This window comes from Sarcophilus harrisii, chromosome 6 (genome assembly GCF_902635505.1).
Source record: "Sarcophilus harrisii chromosome 6, mSarHar1.11, whole genome shotgun sequence".
Lineage (NCBI taxonomy): Eukaryota > Metazoa > Chordata > Mammalia > Dasyuromorphia > Dasyuridae > Sarcophilus > Sarcophilus harrisii.
The window spans coordinates 48,784,606-48,810,078 of NC_045431.1; the positions used below are offsets into that span (position 1 = coordinate 48,784,606).

Here is a 25,473-nt window from a genome sequence, read left to right on the forward strand (position 1 = left end):
CAAATTCTCAAAAATGGAAATAAATTTGTTGATAGTTGTATTCATTTCAAAGCTTTTTTTCAAAAAATGTTATCATTGTGTGGTGAGATTCCTTTAATATTTTATTCTTGTTTCTAACTATGACTTTACCTCCCTCTTACTTCAATGGTAAACTCATGGTGTGGGACTAGTTTGTGTTTAAGACTTCTTTTCCTCCACTTCCAAAATCCTGTGTAACTAAGAATCTATGTGCAATGAGAAGTATATCAAAAATTATTAATCATGTGCATCCAGGAGTAAGCATACTATAATATGATAATAGAATTATGTATATATAAAATGTGGAAATCTTCAAACCATTTATCTAGTTATACAGGGCTTTAGTTGTTCCTGAGGGAACCACAAATCATTATCAAATTTCAAACAATAAATCCTGACTTTCTAAGAAAGAGAGAGATCTGTTGAAAGAAAGAAAAGCATCAATCTAAGGATCATATAGAGTTTTAAATTTTGTCCTCAAAGCTTGGCACATTTTTAAATGACAGGCAGGAAACCACAGGGCATACACTTGTCCATGCATATTTTGTCCTCAAATGTAAAATGAAGCCCATGAAAACAATTAGAATAAAATGGAAAATATATGCAAAGCTGATTCTCTGTTTTGAGTGAAGCCTTACCCCAATCCCTAATTATCTCTAATGCTTGATTGAAATATACAAAACTGCAAAAACAATCTATATAATCATTAACTTTCTAGCCTTCAGGGTAGGATAAATGATGATGAAGTCTAAACTTGCACCAAAGCTTTTTTTAAGATAACACACAAGGGGGACATTTGCACATGCTCATATGGAACATTTTCAACACTCCTGCATGTATTAGGAATGGACAAACAGATGGGTGAGCCTGGAATAGTTCATCTAAAATGAGTAGTGACAAATTTTCACCGAAAAAGTGAATTGTGCTAATCAAATAAACATCACCAGCTTTCTTTTTGATAAAATCACTGCACATTAACTTATTTCTGAGGTTCATCCAGACAAAGAACTGGGCTAATCTTTTAAGTCACTTAATTGCATGACATTTTTTTCATTATCAATCAAATCTTGATTTATATAATAGAAGAAATAATGGCCTAATGTTTCTAGTGGGTACACGTCAAAATTTTGGGACAGCTATCTATTATATAAAATATTTGTTTCCTTCTACATGAGCACAAAAGTACCATTGGGTTTAAAGTAGGGTGGACTTGGAATCTCCAACCAAATCACTATGGCATAGAACATGGTTTACAGGAATAAATTTAATTTGGTTCTATTCTGTTCTAGAGGAGTCATGGAAAGATAAATTTTAATGTGATGTATTACCTAAGTTTTTTAAAGGCTATTGATAATCTTGAATTAATCTTTGCTTCCTGATATCAAGTAAATTTAACATTTAAAAAATAAACTCAACTTTTTCTGTCAAAAGTTTCACAACCTATTAAAAAACATTGCTAAAAGGTCCAATTGATTGACTCAATTATTATGCTAAATGTAGTGTACTGAAAAAAATCTTAAAATTTTCTACAAGTTTATATCTTCAAAAATGGCAAAGTGGATTCACTTAAGGAACACCTTCTTCTAAGCATTCTACACAGATCCTACAAGGCAAAGTATATGTGGTTAGTTTTAGATGAAAAATGGTTTGTTAGTGGATTTTACCAATTCTTTGACCATTCACTACTTGAATTAAGCTTTCAATCACCCTTAGAGCAGTGAATCCTCTGAGTCATTAACTTTCTCTTAGTGACTCCTGGGATGAACATTTGGTATTCAGAGATGCAACTGAAGCAATTATGTTGCCATTTATTAAAGCATGAAGAGAACCAGGAAAAGTCACTGGCACTGAAAATTCACTTACCATAATGCAAAGAATTAAGGTCTCTATGTAGAAAAACCATTTCTACTTGCTCCAAAGTACCTTCATTTGAAGGATCAGTATCAAAATTTTCTCTTTCCACCAAAATGCTTCTTCAGTGTTTAATTGGGATATGGAATTCTGGAAAGATCTTTCAATGAAATACAAACTTTGGCAAGTACAGTGAAATACAAGCTATAAAGGCTTTGAGGATGTGCCTGGCAATGACTTACTGTAGATATGAGAAATGGCATGGATAACTTCAAAAACATGACTTCATGGAAAACTGACCCCATATTTTGGTCTAGTTTTTGTCCATAGTAACTCCTAAATTGTAGACAATCTCAAGTGCAGACCAAGAAATCACATCAGGGAAAAAAACAAACAAACAAACAAACAAACAACAACAACAACAAAACAAACAGATTTTGTTTAAGTACTTAGGAGCTTAAGAGACAACAACCTTGGCCTATCTAAGCTTTTATCTTCATGTTCACAAAATCCATGTTGACATGTTAATTCAAACTCTAAGAATGTTGATGGAATAGATATTAAATCTCTTCCATCCTGATTACCATCCTGATAAATACAATTTTGACTTGTGTCTTTATTATAATCTTTTAAAATTATGCCTTCTTTCATAATACTATGAATAGCCAAATAATATACAAACTATTCTGTAAATTCTCCTATAACTCTTAAGTAACTGATTTTATTTGCAGATTTGATGAGATGCCTAGTATGCTATATTTTTAAATGCCCTACCATGAGAGAAAAGTAGAACTTTGGGGGAGTGAATGGCATAAAATTATTTTATACATATATACACATAGATGAACAGATGTATGAATGCATAGAGATGCATGGATGGATACATGGATTATACATATTCACATAGAAGTAGGAAAAACATATAAGAAAGATTAAGAAAGTATGAAGGAATTATTAAGAGAATCCAAAGGCCTTAGTCTAAGTAAGCAAGAAAAAAAAAAGCAAGAAAGAGGATAACTATTTGGGAAATTCAGTGTATACAAATGGATATTATATATGTGTGTATGTGTGTGTGTGTGTGTGTATAATCCTCATAAGATATAATATTAATGCTTTGATACTTTTGAAAGAAGTTTTTTTTCCCCATTATCACTTTTGATGTGAAGGATATACAACTGCATGCCTTTAAGTTAAAATTAAAGCACGTGCAATCTCTAACTAAAAAAAAAAAAAAAAATGACCAAAAAATTCTAATTGTCCATGCTTTCTAAGGGAAATACATATGGAAAGTATACAATCAATATAATGTTCAAAGTGGCAAAAAAAAAAAAGAAAATTCCCCCACAACCATCTTTTTTCATAATAATCTACAGTAAAAGGCACTGATGAGACCATGCTACACAAAATCTCTTCATCATCACAACTTCAATATCTCATTCCTCATAAATCTCTTTTGTCTATTTTATTACATCGAGGCAAGTACTCATTTTCCTGTTATTCTTTCCTGCTGGGGTAAGAATCTTTATAAAGTTGTAAATCTAAAGTGCTCCTGAAAGTAGATGACAGTCAAAATAATACAGGAAATCAAAAACAAATGAAAGAATAACCCCTAAAATGGAACCTAAGCCATTCTGAAACAGATGTTTTTTATTAGTTATTTTCCTAGAGTCTAAAACAATCATGCCCAAATCATAAGGAAAAAAAAGAATTACATGTAAGCAAGGATTGACTCAAGAACAGTACTGCTTACCAAACATGTTTTAAAGAAAGAAAAATGGTAAGGGAGAAACATGAGGAACAAACCGAGATTAATATAGTTACTTTCCTATTTCTGTCAAAGGATATCAATAGAAGATTTTGAAGCAAGGATGGTAATGCTCTTTCTTTGTAAAACAATAAACGATTATTGAATTATCTAATGTCACATAACCAGGTAATAGTAGGACCAGGACTTTAACCCTTATACTTATACTTATAATTATACTTATACTTTATAATACTTATACTTATAATATTTATACTTATATTTGTATATATACTTATAATAAAGAGCAATAGTGAATAGCTCTGTGCCTTTCCTGTTCTTGGTCTGGTCACTTAATATTGTGAGAGCATCAGGAATTTCTCAACAGCCCTTAAGTTATTCTGTTGTCACTAATATATACAAAGCAAACCCTATACAATGTCAAATCCTCTATAATGAAGGCCCCAGAAATACTAGATATTTCTTTTGTTATTAACAGCAGAAAGAAGACTGAAGGGGGAAAAGTGTGTAAAGAAGGTCTCATTATCTCTACATTATTGAAGATCAAGAAGTAATTTATTGATAGCCAAGGGAGTCTTTTGAGATACAATAAAACAGATTCACTGAATCATAAAGCAAAAAAAAGCAATCTTAGAAATCATCTAGTCCAATATCCTAATTTTGTATATGAGAAAACCAATGTCCAGAAAAAACTAAACAGCCTTAATCTATTCTTTATCTACTTCTGATAGTAGTCTTTTCCTTCTCATATAGTATCTTCTATATGCCACATGAACCTTTCTTCTGGCTTATTATATTCTACCATGTATCATATTAAATTGTGATTTATCTTTTTTTCCTCCTGTCCACTATTTTAGGCATGGTCTTTGTTGAGTTTCTCCATTGCATATGTCAAGTTTTCCACAATTCCTTGGATAGACTAGGCACTTAATAATTATAATTGAATTGAACTGAATTAAATTGAATAGAACTGAACTGAAATGAGTTGAATTGAATTACTCAAAGACTTAAAGATCTGAAGTTGCAGCCTAGATCTCCTGACTCTTAGTCCAGTGGTCATTCTGCCATAGAATGTTACTTCCAGTGAGTTTTTCATGCAAATAGGAATCCTCAAGGATACTATAGTTGTGGCAGTGACAATTGGAATGAAATAATTTTAGTATTTCCCATATTTTTCCTTCCAGAAGACTTCTCTTCTATAACACACATTCCTTTTAAATAGTATGTTTAAAAAGTTAGCATATTACATTTCCACTGCAAGCATTCCTCCTATAACAGGTTCGTTTAAAGAGATTTTATGGAAAACAGAAATGAGATATATTAGAAAGAATTTTATTTTTAGATGATTATGCTTTACAGGTATTCTACCATTTACTAGCTTTACCTAGTGTATCCTCTTTCCAAGTTTTGAGGCTGCCATGTGAAAAACAAATGGATGTGACTTTAGCTGAGTCACAGTTAACTTGTCTGAACCTTAGTTCCTCATGTGCAAACAAAGAGGATCAAATTACATCATCTCATAGGATTTCCAAGCTATAAATCTGCAATTCCAAAAATCACAGATTTTACAAATGATTATTATTTAGGGATGGCAACTAAATGCTGCCATGGTTAGAGTGTCAGACCTAGAGTTAGGAAGATTCATCTACCTGATTTCAAATCTAGCCTCAGATATATACTAGTTTTGTGTTTCTGGACAAATCATTTAATCCTTATTGCCTTATTTTCTTTATCTGTAACATGAGCTAGAAAGCCACGCCAGTAGGTCTGCTAAGAAAATTCCAAATAGAGTCATGAAGAGTCAAAAATAACTGAAAAAGAATGATTGAACAATAAAAATTATTTGGGTATGAGTTAAAATTCTTTGATTTAATAGCGCCATGTGACTATTAAGTGTAATGAAAAATTTTAAATTAAAATAATTAATTTTATATTTAATTGGTAGATTCTTGATCACAATAGAAGGGTTTAGTTAGGTGATCAAATATTTTTTGGGGGTCTGTTTCTGTGATTTATGACTTACAGTGAAAACAGTGATCAATTACCATCCACAGCTACAATTTCAAATAATTACAAGAACAAGATAGGATATTTTTTATAAGCAGCCCCTAATTTATGAAGGCTAAAGACAGAAGTGATTTTTCATATATACACAAAGGGAGGGAATATGATCCAAAGACATTACCTCCCCCCCAGTGTGGTCAAAGTTTCGCTCTATTCCCTAATTCTAAATAACTATGGAGTTAATGACCAAGATTCATGCATTTTGTAATGTGAAAAGAGTGGTTTACAGAACTACTTTCTTGTGTGTAAATCATGCATGTGTATATATATGTAAATATAGATGTGCAATGTAAGCGGGTATGTAGGCATTGACCTGTAAACATGTAAAATAAATGTAAAGTTAAGTTTCTGGTACATTATCTTTCCACCTTCCATTCTACTCCCACCCAGATATAGTTTGTAACCTCTAGATATTACTGACAAAGGAGCCACTGGTACCATGAAAACAGAGATTCATTCCTAAACTCAGTTTGAAAATATTTTTTTTATACATTGTTGTTAATAGATGATGCTGATACTGTTGTATTTTTACTTTATCTTTCTATATTGTAGATTAAATAACAAAAACACACACAAAAACAACAAAAAATACAACCCACAAACAACAACTAAACATCATTCCCGATAATACAATTTTATTCTTTAGAGTTTAAGACTGAAAAAAAAAATCCTTCCATTCCATTTCAGTCATGTATAACTCTTCATGACCTGGAGTCATGAAGATGGAGTATTCTTGGCAATGAGGCTAAAGTGGCTTGCATCTAACTTCTCCAGCTCATTTTACAATGAGAAAACTGAGTAAAAAGGGTTAAGTGAACACAGCTAGTAATTTCTGAAGCAGGAAATCAGAAACAGCAATCTTACTGACATCAGTCCCAGTTGTGCCTTCTCCATTGTATTACCTAACTGCCCCTATGAATAGATAATTTTATCTATATCTATAGATACATAGTTATAGATAGAGTTAGAGATGCACACTTTACCACAGTGTTGTACATACACAGAACACAATCCACAGCAATACATTCATAAATTTAATACTGCCTAGAATGTATTAATACATTTCAATTATATAAAAATCCCTAATTTTACTGAATTTTGTGCTCCACCTATGGATACTGATAAAAATCCCTCTACAACCTAAGTACTAGTGTTATTGAAGTGCCATTTCCAATATCATTAACATAGTTTGTCCAACTTGGTGATGGACTTAAATGCACTGTATTAAGATGATCACAGTTCCTCAGACAATAGACATGAGTTCCTTTACCCAATGCATCCTCTTTCCAGATTCCAGATATACAATATGAAAAAGCAATGAATGGGTCTCAGGATTTCAACTTTGCTGGCATAGTCTTCAAAAAATTAGAATAATGGAACCATAGAGGAGGAGTCTACTGGAAAATATCTATGTGTGCCAGTTCTCATACATACAAGTACATTCATATATCACAGATTATTAATATAATTGTTAATACTGAACAACAAATTGATGTCCAATTTTAACTGGCTAATCTCTATCTTTGCCTTGAGAGTCTTCTCAATGGCTAATATAAGTCAAAATGTTTTTTTAAGTCCCTCTTGTAGCCCACATATGCGAACTGTTTAATTTATGATATTAATCAATAAAAAGATTTTTTATGAAATTAAAGATACTTCAGATAAGTGTTTTCCAATGTTTTCCTTGACATGAATATTTGGTAGTTCTTCTGGATAATATCCAACAATCACCCATTTATTAAACATCTGCTGTGTGTGTGTTTGTGTTAGAAAATATAAAGATGGATCTAAATTATTATTATAGTGAATATTTTAAATAAAATGGTTTAAGCTCATTAAATTATACACTGACTACTAAAGTTCACAGGAAAAATGGTATAGCTCAGACAAACATAATATGAATCAAATCATTATATGAGACATTCAGTTCAGAAGACTTACACATATGTAACTATTTATTTTGAGAGCTTTTCGGTTCTGTGTAATCATTACTTTTCAAAGTTCCAATGGTGAGATAGAAAAGGATAGCAGACATCAAATTGTAAAAAGAGTCAAGAACCAAATATGTCCAGAATTTTTCTTGGTATTTCTAATTGTTAGCAATTTCATGTCTTCTTTTCCTGACTGTCATTAAAAAATTCAGCATTTAAAATAACACCATATTCGTATTGTATGAATTAATCAGGAAGAAAAAAAAATCATTCACTTCTTAGCTATTAAACATCAAAGGAAGAACAGCAGAAAAATAGGCCAATTGTATATGACAGATTTTCATCTTAGAAAAATTCCCACATGCAATTTGACAACTAAAATTCTCCAACTTAGAATGATTTTCTGTCCCTGTTTGCCTTTAACTGTCCCATTTTGGAAATCAGAATAGCTAAGTATTCTTCTAGGTATAATATTTTTGGTATAAGAGGAGAATTGGACATTCAGGCCTCTTTTTCCCCTTGCTGTTTATTCTCCCTGTTTGTATTTAAAGATTTAGTTTCTGAAATTTACAGAAATAAGTTGCAAATAGGTAGTCCATGGATACGTGAATGAATAGATTGATAGAAATATAATTAGATTGACATAAATAAATTATAGACATATATAATTTAATATTTGTGCATAATTTTTCATATGTTACTTCTTGTATTTAATATTGTTAAAGTATGGACAAGTACCTTTAAATCTAATAGTCAATTTATATTGTATACATGTTTAGCAAATGAATATATGAAAACCTAATGTAAATATTGTGTGTCCATATTCATATATGATATATTTCATCATATTTATATCATGATATACTATGTGTTATGCTTTATATTACCTTCTACTATATTATTGCATTAATCACATGCCTATTGTTTAATGCACTCTCCTCCAGGAGCAAACCCTTTATTTGATAGGAGCTGTCAAAAGTAATGAGCCTACATTAACAATGTTGGTTAAAATTAAAAGTAATTTCTTTATTCCTCAAACCTAAGATTTATTTTGCTGACATATCTCTCCTTACTAATGGTCTTGGAGACAACGAGGTGGCACAATGAATAGAATACAGAGCTAGAAGTCAAGGATATTCCAATTCCAAGTTTCAAATTCTGCCTCAGAGGCTAGTTGTGTGACTCTCAGCAAGTCACTTATCTCTGTTTAGCTTAGTTTCTTATCTATAAAATCATCTGGGAAGGGAAGTGGAAAGTCACATCATAGCTTTTTCAAGAAAACTACAAATGAACTTACAAAGAGTTGGACAAACAGTTCTTTCCAAGTTCTTTCCATGTCCTTTAGAGAACCCCAAATACTCAAATTCTCTCAAAGTTTTAACAGATCTTAGAGGATATTTTATCTAAGTTATACCTATACCCTATTAATATGTAATTCACTCTCAAATGCTTCCTCCAGAGGCAACGGCTCTTATAACAGTCTAAGATAGGTAATTCTATTATTTTCTTACTTTCTTTAAAATGTAGATACATTATATTTGTGCTTATGACCACAAAAATATGAATAAGTTTCCCTTGGCCAAAAGGCCAATCTGCAATCAATTATTTAGTGCCTACTGTATGGCAGACTGAGAGTTATTGATGCAAAACTATCCTTATCCATAGGACTTCTAGGAGTCTCCTTTTGCCACCTTATCATAATGATGAAAATGGACACAATAACATGCTAAGGAGTATACATTATCATCATTTGTGTGACTTGGGTATATACTGGGACACTTCTCCAAATATTCAAGAAAGATTTTGATGAAAGCAAAAACTTGGTTCCATTAGTGGCTGCACCATGTGATTGACTTTTATGGTGTTAGTGCCATTCCAGATATACCTGCAAAGTTTATCTTTCTACTCAGCACACATGAAAATATATCCTGGAATGAGGAAAGATAGTTGCTGCAAAGTAAATAAGCCATTTTCCTTTGAGAAAAAAAATTCAACAGCATCTATTTCAGTGCTTGTAATTCACAAAAACAATATTACTTTTACTAAAAAAAAAAAAAAAAAGAAAGGAAAAAAGAAAAGAAAATCTCTTTTTTAACATTTGTGATTAGAAATCTTGATTCTGCATAGAAATAAGCAAACCTATGCTGGAGATGCTGTACAGTAGACTAAAAAGTATTCTGGGTTTGGAATGTAATACCTAGGTTGGAGTTCTAGCTCTATTTTTTATTTTCTTTGCCATTTGAGCTAAGGCACTTCAGATTTCTGAATCCCAATTTTATTAATTTATAAAATGATCAGTGGTCCAGGTGGTTTCTCAACTCCATGTAAGATTTAACAAAACATGTTTTTTTCTGTATTTTTGTGTATATTTAAAACCATCCTGTCTAATCTCTTGGCCCTTTGGTTACCCTACAGATTTCTTTTTCTGTAGATGAGTGTAATAATAATGATAATAATAGCTCATCATATTTTAGGTTTATAAAGCACTTTACACATATCATTTTATCAGATTGTTAGAAAATTTTGTCAAAGAGTCACTTCTATTTTCTCCAACTCACAGGGAAGAAAACTGAGGCTGAGAAGTTTAGGTAACTTGTCTAACATCACAAAGCTATTATCAAAAAATATTAAATTAAAATTAAGTTCCTCCCAACTCCAAATTTAGCACTCTAGTGATTATCATCTACTTAATGACCTCTGAACAAGGTCTGTGAATGGAGATGAAAGTAAATTTTCACTAAAAACAAAAATTGTCCTAGAATAATATGATAAAGTTTAAAAACATTTACTTAAAATGTAGGACTGCTAAATTCTGGCTCACACCAATCAATTGTTTGATTATGGTCTAGTCCTTCTGGTACTTACAATCAATTGCTCAAAATAAATAATTAGACAAAGACAGACTGAAACCAGTCAGACTAATACTGAAAACAAACAAGCTTCCCAGAGAACTAAACTACTAGAGACAAATATTGAAGTCTGCCAGGACAACTACTTGAGAAATCTATGGCTGAGCCAAATGCTTTCCTTTCTCTACAGCCTTGCATCCAAATATTCAGTTGGTCACATCACCAGGAGGGAAATAAAAGGCATGAAATGAATAATTATGTTAAGCTGTTTTTAAAAGGATGAGCAAAAAATACAACTATCAACAATAGCCTTTTTCGGAATTATATTAAACCCACAAAGATATATTTTCCCATTTCCAAAATAGTAAAGGGTTTGGAGATAGGGAGAAATACAGGTCTCTTGCTATTTTTCCGTGAAGAAGGCTTTTTCTCTTAAATTTTGGAAAAAAATAATCATAGTAATACATTTGAGCATGAATGAAATACTTGATCAGTTGTTAAAAGCTCTTTGTACTGTCAAAGTAACCTCAATAGAGTAAATGTTAAAATAAGAACAAAAATGGAGTTTTCTCTAAAATTCTGCTGAATTAGGTATTTGTCTTTTTAAAAGATTAATTATAAAGTACACCAGCTATAACATTAATTTCCATATTTGGCTATATGTATGAACTTTATTTTAAAACATAAATTATTAATCAATGGTTCTTCATGAGTTTGAGTAACAAGAGTTTTGCCCCAGGAAAAATAATTGGTTGAGAGCAGAAGATTTGCCCTGGTATGGGAAATTTACCAGTCAGTTGGCAAGCTATCATATTTAATCCTCAAAGAAAGCAGATGTGGATAAGGTCTTATGACTGGGTGAAGATGATGATATCATCAGTCAGAAGAAATTTACCCACTCATGAAAAATAAAGAAGGAAGAGTTTCCAACATTGATATCAGGTTGATAGTTTCCTGGAGTTTTGTCTAAAGCCAAGACCAGGGGAATCCAAGTTCTGGCCTCTTAGGAGGTTGGCCTAGATCTTGCTCAGAAAGCAGATAATTTCAATGTAGACACCATGCAACCATTCACATTGCCACATGGCACAACTCAGTGATGCTGGAAGAGATGGAAGCTTGGAGGCCAGAAATGGGAAAAAAAATATCTCATCTTCTAAGCCAGGGCTTCTTAAACTTTTTTACTTGCCCCTCTTTTTCACCTGAGAAATTTTTATGTGACCTCAGGTCTATTAGTATGTAAAATCAGGATACAAAGCAAACATTTACTAATAATAAATCATATAATTGTGATTCCCACATTCAGTTATGAAACTTTATATGGGATCATGAAGGACAATTTATGAAGGTGGGTTTGAAGTTTCTCTCTCCTCCATCAGTTGGCCTGGTAAAAGGAATTCCATATGGGAAAGGCAGGGAGAGGGAGATACTTCGAGTTCTGATTCCTCCAAACCCTTATGTTTTGAGAGACATCACTACTTCCCTGATCCCAAAAACTTTTTTTTTCTTTTTAAGTCTTCTTCCTCTATCTCTTGCATTTCAAAATTCCTCAAGAATTTAGGGACTCAGCAAGAAGACCAATATAAAAAAAAAATGAAAATAAATACAAAAGCAGAAAAGAAAGGTCAGTTAGGCCAAAATAAATACTCCCTAAATTCATGCAGCTAATTGGTAAAGTGGACAAAGTACTGGCTCTGAAGTTTGGAAGGTCTCAGATATTTATTAGCTGTGTTACCCTAGGTAAGAACCTATTTGCCTGAATTTTCTTATCTATCAGATGACCTGTAAAAGGAAAGAGTAAACCACTTTAATATCTGTGCCAAGAAAAGTTGAAATAGGGCTACAAAGAGTTAGATATGACTGAACAACAACAACAAATTAATGCAGGAAAAATATGGTAGATTTTATAACACATAATCAGTCTTTCCAATGGAAACTGGAAATAATTAAACGGTAATAGTGAGGCAATATGGTTCAATTTTAAAAAAAAGTTTGCTTTTGCATCAGAGAACTAAGGTTTGACTTCTTGATACATAAATAATATAGCTTATTGCTTTTCTGACCTGAGGCAGGACCCTTCACTTTGCCTTTGTAATTTCATGAATGATTGGGAACAGGGATGTCTGTGTGAATGGCTGGGGACTTCAGAGATCTAGGAAATGTTAACACTGATCAAAGCTTCCCATTCTACACTCATCTTTTGGAAATCAGGCTTTTAAGATTTTCAAGTATGAATAAACAACTATCTCTTTAACATAACTAGGTACTAAGGAAAGATTAAATTGAAAACTGATTAATCTTCTTCTTTGGTAAGTGTCTATAATGTCTTTCTCCATGTAGTAATAGTGGCTATTTCAGTCCTAAAACATGTGAAGGTGTCTTGCATGGTGTGATGTGTGGGGCTTGCAATGGTAAAGAAAAAAACAAAAACAAACAAATATAAAATCTACTACTTATACCTCTGGCTGTTAAACATAATTCACATTTATATAATGATATACAATGATATACTGTGTGGAGTGCTGCACGTGGCATGCATAAGACCTCAGAGTTCAATTCCAGCATCAGACACTTAGCAATAAACAGACTAACTCAGAGTCATACACTTTTGAAGTTAGAGTTTGAGTAACTATTTAACCCTGGATAAGACTTTCTCTTTGAATTAAAAGATCATTACAGATGGCAAATAGCAGCCGGAGAATGAAAACATGCTTACTCCTTAGAAGTAACTTATGGCAAATCCGGACAGCATATTAAAAAGAGACATCAGCTTGCTAATAAACATCCATATAATATAAGCTCTGGCTTTTCTACTAGCAATATATGGCCGTGAATCAGTCATTTTGAATTGTGTCCTGGAGAGAACTTTTGAGAATCCCTTGGATGGCAAGGAGACCAAAACAGCCAATCCTTAAATTCAGACTGTTACATACTTAAGCTGAAGCTGAAATACTTGGGCCACATAATAAGATAGAACTCATTGGAAAAGACCCTGATCTTGGGAAAGAGTGGAGGCAAAAGAAAAACTTGATGACAGAGGATAGAGTGGATAGATAGAAATAAATGACATGAATTTGGACAGACTTTGAGAGAAAAGGTAGGCCAGAAAGGCCTGGCATACTATGGTCCAGAAGGTCACAGAGAGCCTGAAAGGACAGAACAACAAGAAAAAAATCTACCTGTTACCCTGTCTTAGTTTCTTTATCAGTTAAAAAAAATGGTGATAATAGCACCTAACACCTAGAATTGTTGTGAGGACAAATAATATTTGTCAGTGCTTTGCAAAATTTAAAGTAAATGTTAGCTATTTTTATCATCATTAACTAAGGATTTTTGTTATAGTTGCCTTGTGAAGTATCAAAAGTATAATTATCTAGAGATAAGAAAATGCATAGTTTTACCCATGCACCCTATAGAAAACTAAATTGATTTTTCCAAGAGCAGTTAACATTCAAACAAATGAACCCAAACTATCATACTACAAGTACAAAGATCTTTAACCTATTCCAAACCTTACTGTTTGCTAAATATCAGTACACTAAGTCATGATGGAATAACCTCCAAGTTCTAAATTATGCCACTTTCAATTTTTTTTATTAATTGCATTTTATTTATTATTTAATTGCGATTTTATTGTTTTTCAATATTGTAGCACCTGGGATTCTTATTAGAGACATTATAAGTTTAGAGTTTAGAAAAGAGGAAGGAAAAAGGTAGCATTTAAATTACCAAAAGTTTCTCTTGGGAATGATGGCTTAATTATTCAAATCAAGACAGGAAAAAAAATACAGTTTTCTTCTTTTTTTTTCAGTCTTTTTAATACAGTCTATTTGCTAATTAGATAAATAACCAGAAAGTGTAATAAATAAAATCATGAATCTGGAGACAGAAAGATTTGGATTCAAATCTCTGACTCAGCTATTTATTAGTTGTATTAAGCCGAATAAAATATTCAACTTCTCTCAACCCCCATTTCTTCAAATGTAAAAGCATTTAATTCCCAATCTTGTTATGAGGATAAAATGAGATTTTTATAAAGGTATTTTTAAAAATTTAAATGATATATAAATGCTTCCTCTTGTTTTATTTAAATAGAGTAGAAAAGTGTTATTTTAAAATATTTGTTGGTGCATTTTTTTTTTTACACAGAAGTTATTGCCCAAGAATCACCTACCACTAAATAGCTCCTCCCCGTCAAAATAAAAAGTTAAGCAAGAGAATTTAACACTTTCAAATTATGAAATAGATAGCCTTCAGTAATGGTCTACCCTCAGTTATATGAAACAAGTATTAGCTGTTGCAGTGCATTTAATCAAAATTTAAAGAAATAGATAAGATAATAATGTAAAATCCTTAGGAAAAGCCATTCCCTTATTCTTTAATAAATGTTTCATTAGTCCACAAATGTAAATGCCTCTCCCATTTTATTATCCAAAGTTTACATTTACACCATCTAAATGACTTGGTAGAACAAAAATGACTAAAATGAAAACTATCTGACAGCCAAAAACACAAAGAAGGAATTACAGGACAAGAGACAATCACTACATTGAAGTTGGAAGAGATCTTTGGATCTTTCTTCTCCAAACTTCTTGTTTTATACATTAGGAAAGTAAGATAGACATTAAATAATTTGCCCATTTTCATATAGGCCCTAAATTATGGTCAGGGCAGGAAGACAGATAAATTCTGAACATACTTTTTATCAAAGCAGTTTATGTCAGCTTATCCAAATTCGACTTCATTGGCAAAAAGTATTTCTATAACCTAAATTGTGGAGGTAACAAACAATACAATTGTACAGAATCCATCTATTTTTCCTAGGTTAGACGCCAGTAATTTGTGACAAAATCAGTATTTCATTTGAAATGTTATTAAATTTCTAACATATGAGCCATATTTTTTTTTCTTACATATTCTATTTTGGAAATTTTAAAAGGTATTAGCAACAGATTTGTGTGATCATAAAACAAACAACAACAAAAACCCTGATAAAATTGTAATTTAAAAATATATGAAGACCATTAATATTTATTGGCTTTGGATATTTCTAGCCAAATAACAACAACAACAACAAAAATCACTTTCAAGTTGAAATGTATGTGCCTTGAGGGAAATTTTCCTCATCTAAGATATTCAAAGTGGATGAAGTGACAAATACTCATATCAAAAAAAAATTGCTTATGTTCATTTAAAAGCATATGGAAATATGCATGGTAAGTAAGAATGGTTCAAAGTTATTGGTCTAATTTTCTCCTTTCTAAAGTACCTTAAGTAGACATGTAGTTTCCTACTTATATTATTAGTAAACATATATATATATTTGAGCAGAACACAGTGAAATATCCATACATAAAATAATTTCAAAGTTCTCCAGTTTAACTGGAGTCATGTCAGACACTTATGGATTAGAGTTGAATTTTTTTCAAAATCTATATATATATGATCACTAAGTATATCCATAATAGACCACTATAACTTCTTAGAAGGAATAGCTAACTAATCACAAGGATGCTGATATAGTAGCTAAATATGTATTTAGCCAGTAGAGCAGAACAGTAGGAAACATTCCAGTTTATTAGATAAATACATACTCATCAGAGATATTATAACAGCAAGAATCATTCTAATCTCTGAGGTAACAGTTTATAATTTATAAGTTTCTTCTTACTCCCTGCATCTACCTACTCACTCTTTAATGAAGAGGTAAAGTAGAATAAGCCAATCTCTAGCTAAAGAAACATTGGGGTGGAAAGTTGGTGATTCAAACTTCAATTAAAGCCCAACATGTAGTTTTTCATAATTTGTAAATTCAAGGGGAAATTATCAGATGTACAATTTAAAATTTTAAAGACATCTCTACTGAAACTGGTTTAATGTGATTAGGTCATCTTTCTAATTAGGATATATTTAATTGGTAAAATAGTAACTGTAGTTACTTGAACTTAAGGGTTCAGTTAAAAGTAATGGATAAGAAATCTATGATGATTTTATATTCATTCCTTATCTATTATGTATTTCTTTTCCCACACTAAACTTTGAAACCCACCTATCAAAAAGAAATATATTTATAATCATTTTAAATGACCATTTATATTTTCATGTTTTTTTTTTAAATTAAAAGTAAAAGAACAAATTTTGTCTAAATAGGAGTTTAAACTAGGGTGACTAAAAGGGGGAAATCATACTAATAGAGTGATCAATATAACTATCAATATAGCTATATCTATAAATTTCAAAAGAATTAATAAGCAGAATAAACTAAGGAAAAGTAAGTACCTCAATTTTAAACTCAAGTAATTTTTGGCATACTGATCTGTGAGTTTGAATTAGTTCCCATTATATTCTAGATTGATTTAAATGATGTATATGTAGAAAAGAGGAAGAAAATCCACTAATATCTTAATTCTAAAAAGAATTTATTTTTGATAAAGTACCTATGTCCATAATGTAAATAGTCATTATTCCACAATATCATGATTTATTTACATATTATGATCTTATTTTAAATCTTTGTCTCAAATGATTACAGTAACCCTGAGAAAGTGTTTTCCAAAAAAAAAACCACTTATTTTTTAAATTTAATTTTCCTGAATAACTATGCTAACCATACAGTAATATAGCAAATGAACATTTTGAAAGTAGTTTTTCTCTTAATACATTTTAAAAAATAAATAAATAAACAAAACACTGTTATTTGGTTCTTAGCACTCCAGGAAATAAAGTTTCAACAAGGATTTTACAGTTGACTTTTTTAAGATTTATAAATAATAGGAGAAGCCATGAATGTTTCTTTTCCTTTACGATTCTAGAGAACAGTTATGGTTCCATTACTGTTTGCTTTCCCCATTTTAAAGAACTACTTAAAATAACATTGTTATACAATTATTATAACTCCCACATGACAAATTATTTTAGTTAAATATACTTGACATATCTGTGACCTACTGGTTTTAGAAACATGCTCAAAAACACCTAACACAAACTTTCTTCTTCCCTTCTTTCTGAAGAAAAGATTCATTATTTTCCCTGAATCAATTCAGGCATTTATTCTCATTTCCACCAAGAGCCCTACCCCCCTCAATTTTTCCACACAACCCCCCTACCAAAAAAATATAGGAACCATTCAGAGAAATGAAACTGGACTTTTCAAAAACATACTGCTGATAGCTGTCAGTAAGTAGTACAGAAGAACTTTACTGACTGTGGTTTCAATGAATTAAGCTTAATTCACTACAGAGTGAAAAGCAGAGCTGTTCAACAATAATTGGCCAAGAATCCCTGCTGTGAAAAGTACTTGTCAAATATTCCTTGTTTATAAATAAATACTCAAACAGTAAATTAATGATAATAATAATAATAATTCAATGGGTCAGCTATTGGTTTATGTTTTGGTCCATATCCAGGATCCATACATCATTGGCCTTGCTTTCTTGTTTATTAAAAGCACTAAAAGATACACCTATTATGGTTGAAATAGCTAGTGAAATTTGTCCTTAGTACTGTTCTAGCTATCATCCATAGAGGACTCACTTTTTCAAATAAGTCCCTGAATTATTTCTTTTAAAGTTCCTATATCTAGGTTGTTGTTGTTGTTTGTTTGTTTGTTTGTTTTGTTTTGTTTTGTCTTATTTCTTTTTACTGGATAGTAACAATACAAGATTTATTGAAACAGGACAACTGAGCCAAAGAACAGAGCCTCTTCATTTAAAGGGACTGCTATCTTACCATTCAGGCCAGGCCAAAGAACTCATGGGCCTTCTTTTATGTGCAACCCTTCTGTTATGTTTTCTACAAACCATAATAATGGAACATTCAATTTATACTGATCCACAGATTTTAGATATGTCTGGCATTGTTTCATTTTCTCTATTTTTTCTAATAGAAGTCTGAAAATCGAATCACTAAAAACTAACCATATCTTTTGACTGCAAACTTTTTAACTGTTTTCTATTGAGATTGTAACTTATTTTCATATATAATAAGCACTATGTATCACATAGATAGATATAGATAGATAGATAGACAGACAGATAGATAGATAAAGATACTCAAGGATTAAAAAAGCACACATAAACCTTATAGCAGGGACGGGGGGATGCCAAGACAGAATTAAATCTAAAATCCTCTATTCCTATAGCACATTGCACCTGTCTGTCCTTCCTATAAAATGCCACCTGCTTTTCAAGCCCTCAAACTGCTATTACTGCTGAGATTACATAAAGACTCTGGAGGCCAGGGAGGGGAAAATGAGAGGGGGAATATAGTGTCAGAATAGATTCAATATATAATTTCCTATTTCTTTACAATCAAAAATAATGCCTGGGTGAAGTGAGAAGAGAGATATTACAATATTTAAAAGAAGGACTCAAGTAAAAGTCTGGGACAGAAAAGTCAGAGGGAAAATGAAATACATTACAGAATGGAGGTGAGATTAATAAAATAAAGAAGTATTAGATCAATAATATTAATGACTTTATTTCTATTTTTATTTAAGTTTCTTTTTGCTATTTTTGTTGTGCTCTAAACACAAGTGTTGAATTGTGGATTTTTAGGATCTTAGGAGGTTGTCTATTTCAAAGAAGTCATAAATGTTCCTTTTTTTTAAATATGAAAATATGCTTTCCTGTACCTTATGTCTTCCCCAACTCTAAAAGGAGATGAAATACTGCTAAATAGTTTGGGATTCACCTATATTAACAAATCTGGATTTCTATGTTCTGTATGATCAGTTCTATGAAATTCTTGGGGGGGGGGGAAATAGCTGATATTTCCCTGCTATACACATCCATTCCCTACTAAATTTCTTCTTTCCTTTTTTTTTTTCCTTCTTGAACTAAGTACCCCCTTTCAGATTCAGTTACATGTTACTCCTCCAGCACCAAAGGTTCATATTATCCCCTTACCACACACAGGGAAAGATTTATTCTTCTCAGTGTATTCCTGCTTGTCTACAAAGCTCCCACTAAAACATGGAAAAATGGACTTTAAACAGGAAAATTCTTCAGGATAGATGGTACTTATTAGATTGGTTTACATCAAAATCAAGACTTCCTTTAGGAGGCTATGAATGAAGATAAAGTAGCCAGATAGACTTCTTCTGACTTTCAGCAGAAGAGATGTAACTTTTTTTTTTTTTTTTTGGTGGGGGGGGGTATAGAATTAACATTAGAAAGTTGTAAGCAGTGAAAACTCCTCCCTAGCTAATCCCCATTATAAGAAGAAATGAAATCCTATTTCTACTTAGTCTATTCTTGGCAAAAGGGTATTTTAAATGAATCCCCTTCCTCGAGATATTTTGGAATTGGGACTTTGGTTATTAGTGGATAAATAGGGAGAAAGTTGATTTAGGAGAATGGGAGAGGGAAGGGATCAGTTTTAATTCCAGTTTCTTAATTTTGACCCCGAATCTTGTAAGACTGCATCTGTATGAAACCAGTTTAGCGCCTTCCCCAAGAAAGGAGATTCTAAACGTGCACACTAGGAGGTGACTGACTGCAGCGTCTTAAGAGTCTTTTGGCCACCTCCCGGGAAAGACGACAATCTAAAAGGCACGAATTTTTATCCCCATTTCTGAGCCCCACAAGAAGGAAGCTAGTTGGAAGCTCGTGTCTGGCAGGGAGCAATAGAACGAGGAAAACTGCTCTCCTCCCTGTCAGATTTCCTAGATCCTACGCTAAAGCCCGAAGTGTCACTGAGAAGCTCAGTCAGTGTGTGTATGAAAAGAAAGACTTGGAGCCTGGAAGGGGACCCGGAGATGCATGTTGAAGGGGCAAGCGGCACAAAGGACTAGGCACAGTGCATCCGGGCCCAGCACGAGAAGAGAAAGCACAGGTGCTGTTGCCGTGCCCCCAGTCCTTCACACCGACCGCAAACATCAGTCCAGATGCACCTCCATCTCCAGAAAACAGAGGTAAATAAAGCGTTTTGGAAGTGAGAAGGAAGTCAGGAGACTTCCAGTATCCGGAGCTGAGCTTTCCCCACTCCCCAAAGGCACCGAAAAACCCGGAGAGACATTCATTCACAAGCTCCAGCAGCAACTTCCTGGCAGAGACAGTCTCCTCCTCCCCCCATCCCCTGGCGTCACCCCCACCCTTCGCTCCTTCCCCTTTCCCTCTCCCGCCTCCTACTGCACGGCCGCCTTGGTGTAATTATTATAGTCATAAACAGATGGGCATCAACAGTGTTGAGAGCCTTCTCTCCAACACTTGTGCGCCCCCCCCCCATAACAGCTCCCGCCACCAGCACTGAAATAGCAGCTGGTGCCACCCTAAATATCAGCTCTTGCTACCCACTTTTGCCCCAAGTAAAGGCGCCCACTCACCCTCCCCTAGATAACGGTTTCCAGCTCCTAGGATTAAAGTACTGCATCCCTTCCAGCAGCTCTCCTTCCACGACCCCCCACAATCACCCCCTTCTAGCTCATTTTCCGCAAAAGCTAACTAGACTAATCCTCAGCATCACGTCTCTGGGTCCCGTAAATAAATCCTCCCCTGGGTCAACCACCCAATAAGTTAGCGGAACCCCTAGATGGACCTGCACCTTGACCTCCACACGCACCTCCTCCGCCCCCCCGAGGAATGACAAATAATAAGCCTAAAAAAGACAGAAGAGAGTACTCTGGACTAATGGGGGTGGGGGAGGAATCGGGAGCTACACAAGGAGCCGAGCGACAGTTGGGACAGCTGTAGACCTGGCACCTCACCCCAGAGTCCCCTCCAACCCTTACCCAAGCTCCGGTGCAAAATCACCACTATCCGCCCCTCCCCCTTTCGCCCCCAGCCGAGCGCTGTCCACCTCCACCTCCACCTGCGTGCCTACCTACCTTCATTGCTCGGGCTGGCGAGGAGGGTCCGGAGTGCCGCGCACAGTAGGAGACAAGTCCAAAGCGGGGCTCGCCGGGGAGCGGAGCAGCACCCGGCCAAAGACACGGTGGCCAAAGAGGAGTCGCAAGTCCCACTGCGGTGGCCAGCGGCACCGCAGCCGCTGGGGAGACGTCGCCGCCGCCGCCCCGCAGCCCGGGGCTCGGAGTCCCTCATCCTCTGGCCGATCTCCGCAGCTGCTCCCGCGCGCTGCTCGGTCTGTCCTTTTGCCGCTGCTGCTGCTGCGAAGACCAAGGGAAACGCAGGCTCTCTTTCTCCTTTTCTTTCTCGGTCTCTTTCTCTTAGGGGGTTTTCACTTCCTCCAAAGCAATAATATAATCACTGACCAAAGGAGATAGCTGAAGTTTTTTTGTTCCTCCCTCCCTCTTAGAGGAAATAAGTCATAAAAAAAGAGCAATAACAGTTACTGTTATGGTACTAGACTTGCACTTAAGGCTGCCGATCAGATTCCGGCTTCTCTCTCTTCCTTGTCTTGCACTTTTGGAATTAAAAAAAAAAAAAAAAAAAAAAAAAAAGCCGATAGCAATAATAATGTCACTAGAGAAAAGCAAAAACTCCCTCTTTTTTTTTTTTCAGTTTTTAGGGCTGAAATGGCAGGGGATTAGGAAAGATATCACTTATCTCGAGACAGGACGAAAGCAGCAAGAAAAAAAAAAAAGAAAGAAAGAAAAAGAGACGGAGAGGGGGATGGAAGGAGAAGGCGAGAAAAGGTGGGATGGGGATGGGAGGGGAGATAGGAGAGAGGTGAGAAGGGAAAAGGAGCCAGGGATCTTAAAGAGGTTGGAAGAAGGAAATAGCTGTGGGCTGGGAGCTGGAGAGGAGGAGGAACTGACACAGAGGGAAAGAGTAAGAGCTTGGAGCTGCCGCTGGCTGCTGCTGTCCCTGTTCTGCTTGCGGTTCCTGCCTCTTAGCGGAGGAGAAGGAGGCAGTTAAGTCAGTCTATGTGCTGCCTGGGAAAGGAGCTTGAGTCTGCTCTGCCACGAACAGCTACTGCTGTGCCTGGATCTGGATCTCTTCTGCCTTCTTCCTTCCCTTTCTCTCTCTTCCTCTCTCTCTCTCCCTCTCTCCCCCTCCTCTTTCCAGCTCTCCCGCCCTCTCCTGCTTTCACTCTCCTGTGAGCCTCTACTGTACGTGTGAATAGACTACGAAGTCACACACACACACACACACACACACACACACACACTCCTACACACACACGCACGCACGCACGCACGCACGGGTGGAAGTAATCCAGAGGCAGCAGAGAGGATTGTTGCCTAGCTGACTCGGAGAGGCGCTTTTTCCTCCCCTGATGCCCCAGGGGAAGAAACCTCCTGGCAGTGCCAGCTAAGACCTGGGCTCCCTTGAGACTGACGGGAATTGTGCTTTCGCCATGCACCGAACCCTAGAGACACAGGGCTCATTGATCTGGCACACTGCCCGTTGCCCACCGCCGCCGTCTCCTTGCAACGAACAACCTTGTAATCCACACAATCACATGCATTGGTAGAGAGTCAGAGGCTAGTTTCTGACTTCACATATTTCTCCCTGAATCTGACCCTTTCTATTATCCCATTATTTCAGTGGCCGGGATGGGATGATTACATGAAATTACTTTGAGAAACAAAATGTAGAAAAGCAAAATAGACAGGTGGTGTCTGCATTTGAATTTCCAGGAAGAGGAGATTTATTTTTATTTAGATTTGTAACCAGCATAATGGGGATGTTAGTTAAGATGTAATGGTTAATCTTTTTATTTTTTTAAATAATGGCTTTTTTAGTATTTTTCTATTAAACTACGGCTATATCTAGTGGATTTGCCAAAATGAATTTGAACTAACAAGTTTTTTTAGATATAAGTATTTTCACTTGCCTCTGTTCTAGTACACAATAAGGGATTTAAAATTATAAAAAAGACAATTTAAAGCTACTTTCTCCTCAGCCCTTACATCCTCTGTATAGCCTTCCTGTCCTTTATCCACTTTTCTTTTCTCATTCAGAGTCACAAAAAGGCACCTCTGAAGGGTAATTTTAGTAGAATTGCATAGAAAAAGGATGGCAGATGAGGCAGTTATAAAACTATGTGATTTTAGAATAAAAGAAATCTCATTTAAATTTGATGTATCATAACTACAGTGAGGGTTGAGATTTCACTTCTAATAAAAGTGCATATGCCCACCTACTTGTCACTTCTACATTTTTCTTTCTTCTAGCCAAATTTCCTATTCTCATCTATTTATTAAATGACAATTGCTTTTTATTTAGCAATGAAGAAGAAAGACAAAGAAGTGGCAATGCCATTTGGAAAAGAGATGGGAACTCATCCTATTTTTAAAAATGTTTTGACAACCCTAAGACCCAGAAGTAGCTTCTTTGCTTCTTTATATTATGATATGCTGCAAATGAAGCAAATTGTGAGGAACAGCAATGAACCAATTCTTCACTTTGATGAAAAAGATTGAAGACTAAAACTTTTCATATATTTCGACATCATAAAAGAGAATATATAGTTTTGGACCCAGACTCAGAAAGACTTAGTTTAAAATCTTCTCTCTGAAACTTATAAGCTACATAAGTCATTTAACATCTATGAATCTTGAACTTTTAAGTTATCAGAAGTTAGGAAAGATTCTTGAGAAACTAAACATATTGACATATACAATAAGGTAGTTAAAGATAGCTTTCCAAACAATCCTGCAAACTATATTATATAAACATAATTTATCTCTATCTTACTGCTGAGTTAAGGAAGCTCAGAGAGAATATGTAAAGTCTAAATTTTAAAGCTAGGTTCTCTAAATCCAGGTTCAGTTCTCTTATCAAAATAACAGATCAGAAATAAAGCTGGGAGAATGACATAAACCTTAGCAATATATAAATGAAGAGCCTTAAAAGCAGATATATTTTAATCATGTGAACATGAAAAAGTAATTTAACTTTTCTAGATGTCAGTTTCATCATCTGTAAAATGAAAGAAACAAACTAACCGATCCACAAAATCTTTCTCCTTTCCCTAAAGTTTCTATTATCTACCATCTATCAATTTCTCTGTTTAAAAACCTTTGATAATAAGGAAGCATTTTTCCTGTGAAATGCACTCACTCAGAGGACTTTCTGAGAATTGTGAAAACCACATAAAAATAGCTCTAATAAAATGTAAATTGTGCAGAAAAATAAATAAATAAAAACCTTTGATAACCACTTATTGCCTAGTGTGCTGAAGTGATCCTACAGAGATCATAATATATTAAGAATGTTCTATGTTGGAGAAATGTTTTGTTATTGTAATTGCCATTTGAGGATCTATACTCAGGAAAGGAACCAAGTACCAATGGCTCTGTCAGAGAATAAAGAATGGGAGGCCTGGCCAGTCAAATGCATAGAAATTGAACTAGAACTAAGTTAATATCAAGGCTAAAATTGGGTATAAAAAAGTCACAAAATATCTAAGCAAAGGAAGCCAAAAGTTTGATACCTATAGCTAAAACAAAATAAGAACTTTTGAAATTTATGTGTCTTTTGTTTTTTTTTTTTTTTTTGCCTTTCATAGTATCTATTACTCTTTTCTATAACACTTTATAATACATCCACTTTTATACTATCTTCTGTATTTATTCTGGTTTCTCCTTTACCCGAGATGTTTTCCCTTTTCATTTTCCCTCTTAAAATATCTAGTAACTTTTCCTCTTTTTTTTTAAATTTCTAGGTATAAGTCTAATAATGATATTACTAAATCACAGGCCATACAGAGATCAGCAGGTGTGAGGAAATAATTCTAAATTATTTTCCAGAATGTTTGGAGGTCCATCAAGGATACCTCGATGTACCCGTTTTCATTTAGTCCCTCTAATATTTGTTATTTTCTTTTCAGTTTTGCTAATCCAATGGCTTTGAACCTGGAAATTTTTTTAATATGCATTTATCTCATTATTACTGTTTCAAAGTATCCCTTCCCATGTCAACTCCTATACAAAGCTTTTCTGCAGGTCTTTAGTTATTAGATTTCTCACCCTGAAGTTATATTTATTTCTATGTTTATGTGTATGCTCTTTCTTTACAGAAGAATGTAAAGTTCTTTAGGGCACAACCTTTTTTGTTTGTATCCCCTGAATTTGGCACAATGTATTATAATT

At 34.1% G+C, this 25,473-nt stretch overlaps 1 protein-coding gene across 5 annotated transcripts in view; it reads right to left on the reverse strand.

Moving 5' to 3' along the window:
• Positions 1-21,860, reverse strand: part of EPHA5 (EPH receptor A5) — a 454,937-nt gene extending 433,077 nt beyond the window's left edge. For all 5 annotated transcript variants that reach the window (XM_031942342.1, XM_031942341.1, XM_031942339.1 and 2 more), the window contains exon 1: positions 21,301-21,860. In XM_031942342.1, the coding sequence (XP_031798202.1) occupies positions 21,301-21,514 (214 nt within the window). In that variant the 5' untranslated portion in view covers positions 21,515-21,860. The remainder of the gene's footprint in view (positions 1-21,300) is intronic.
• Between the last annotated feature and the right edge of the window lie 3,613 nt (positions 21,861-25,473).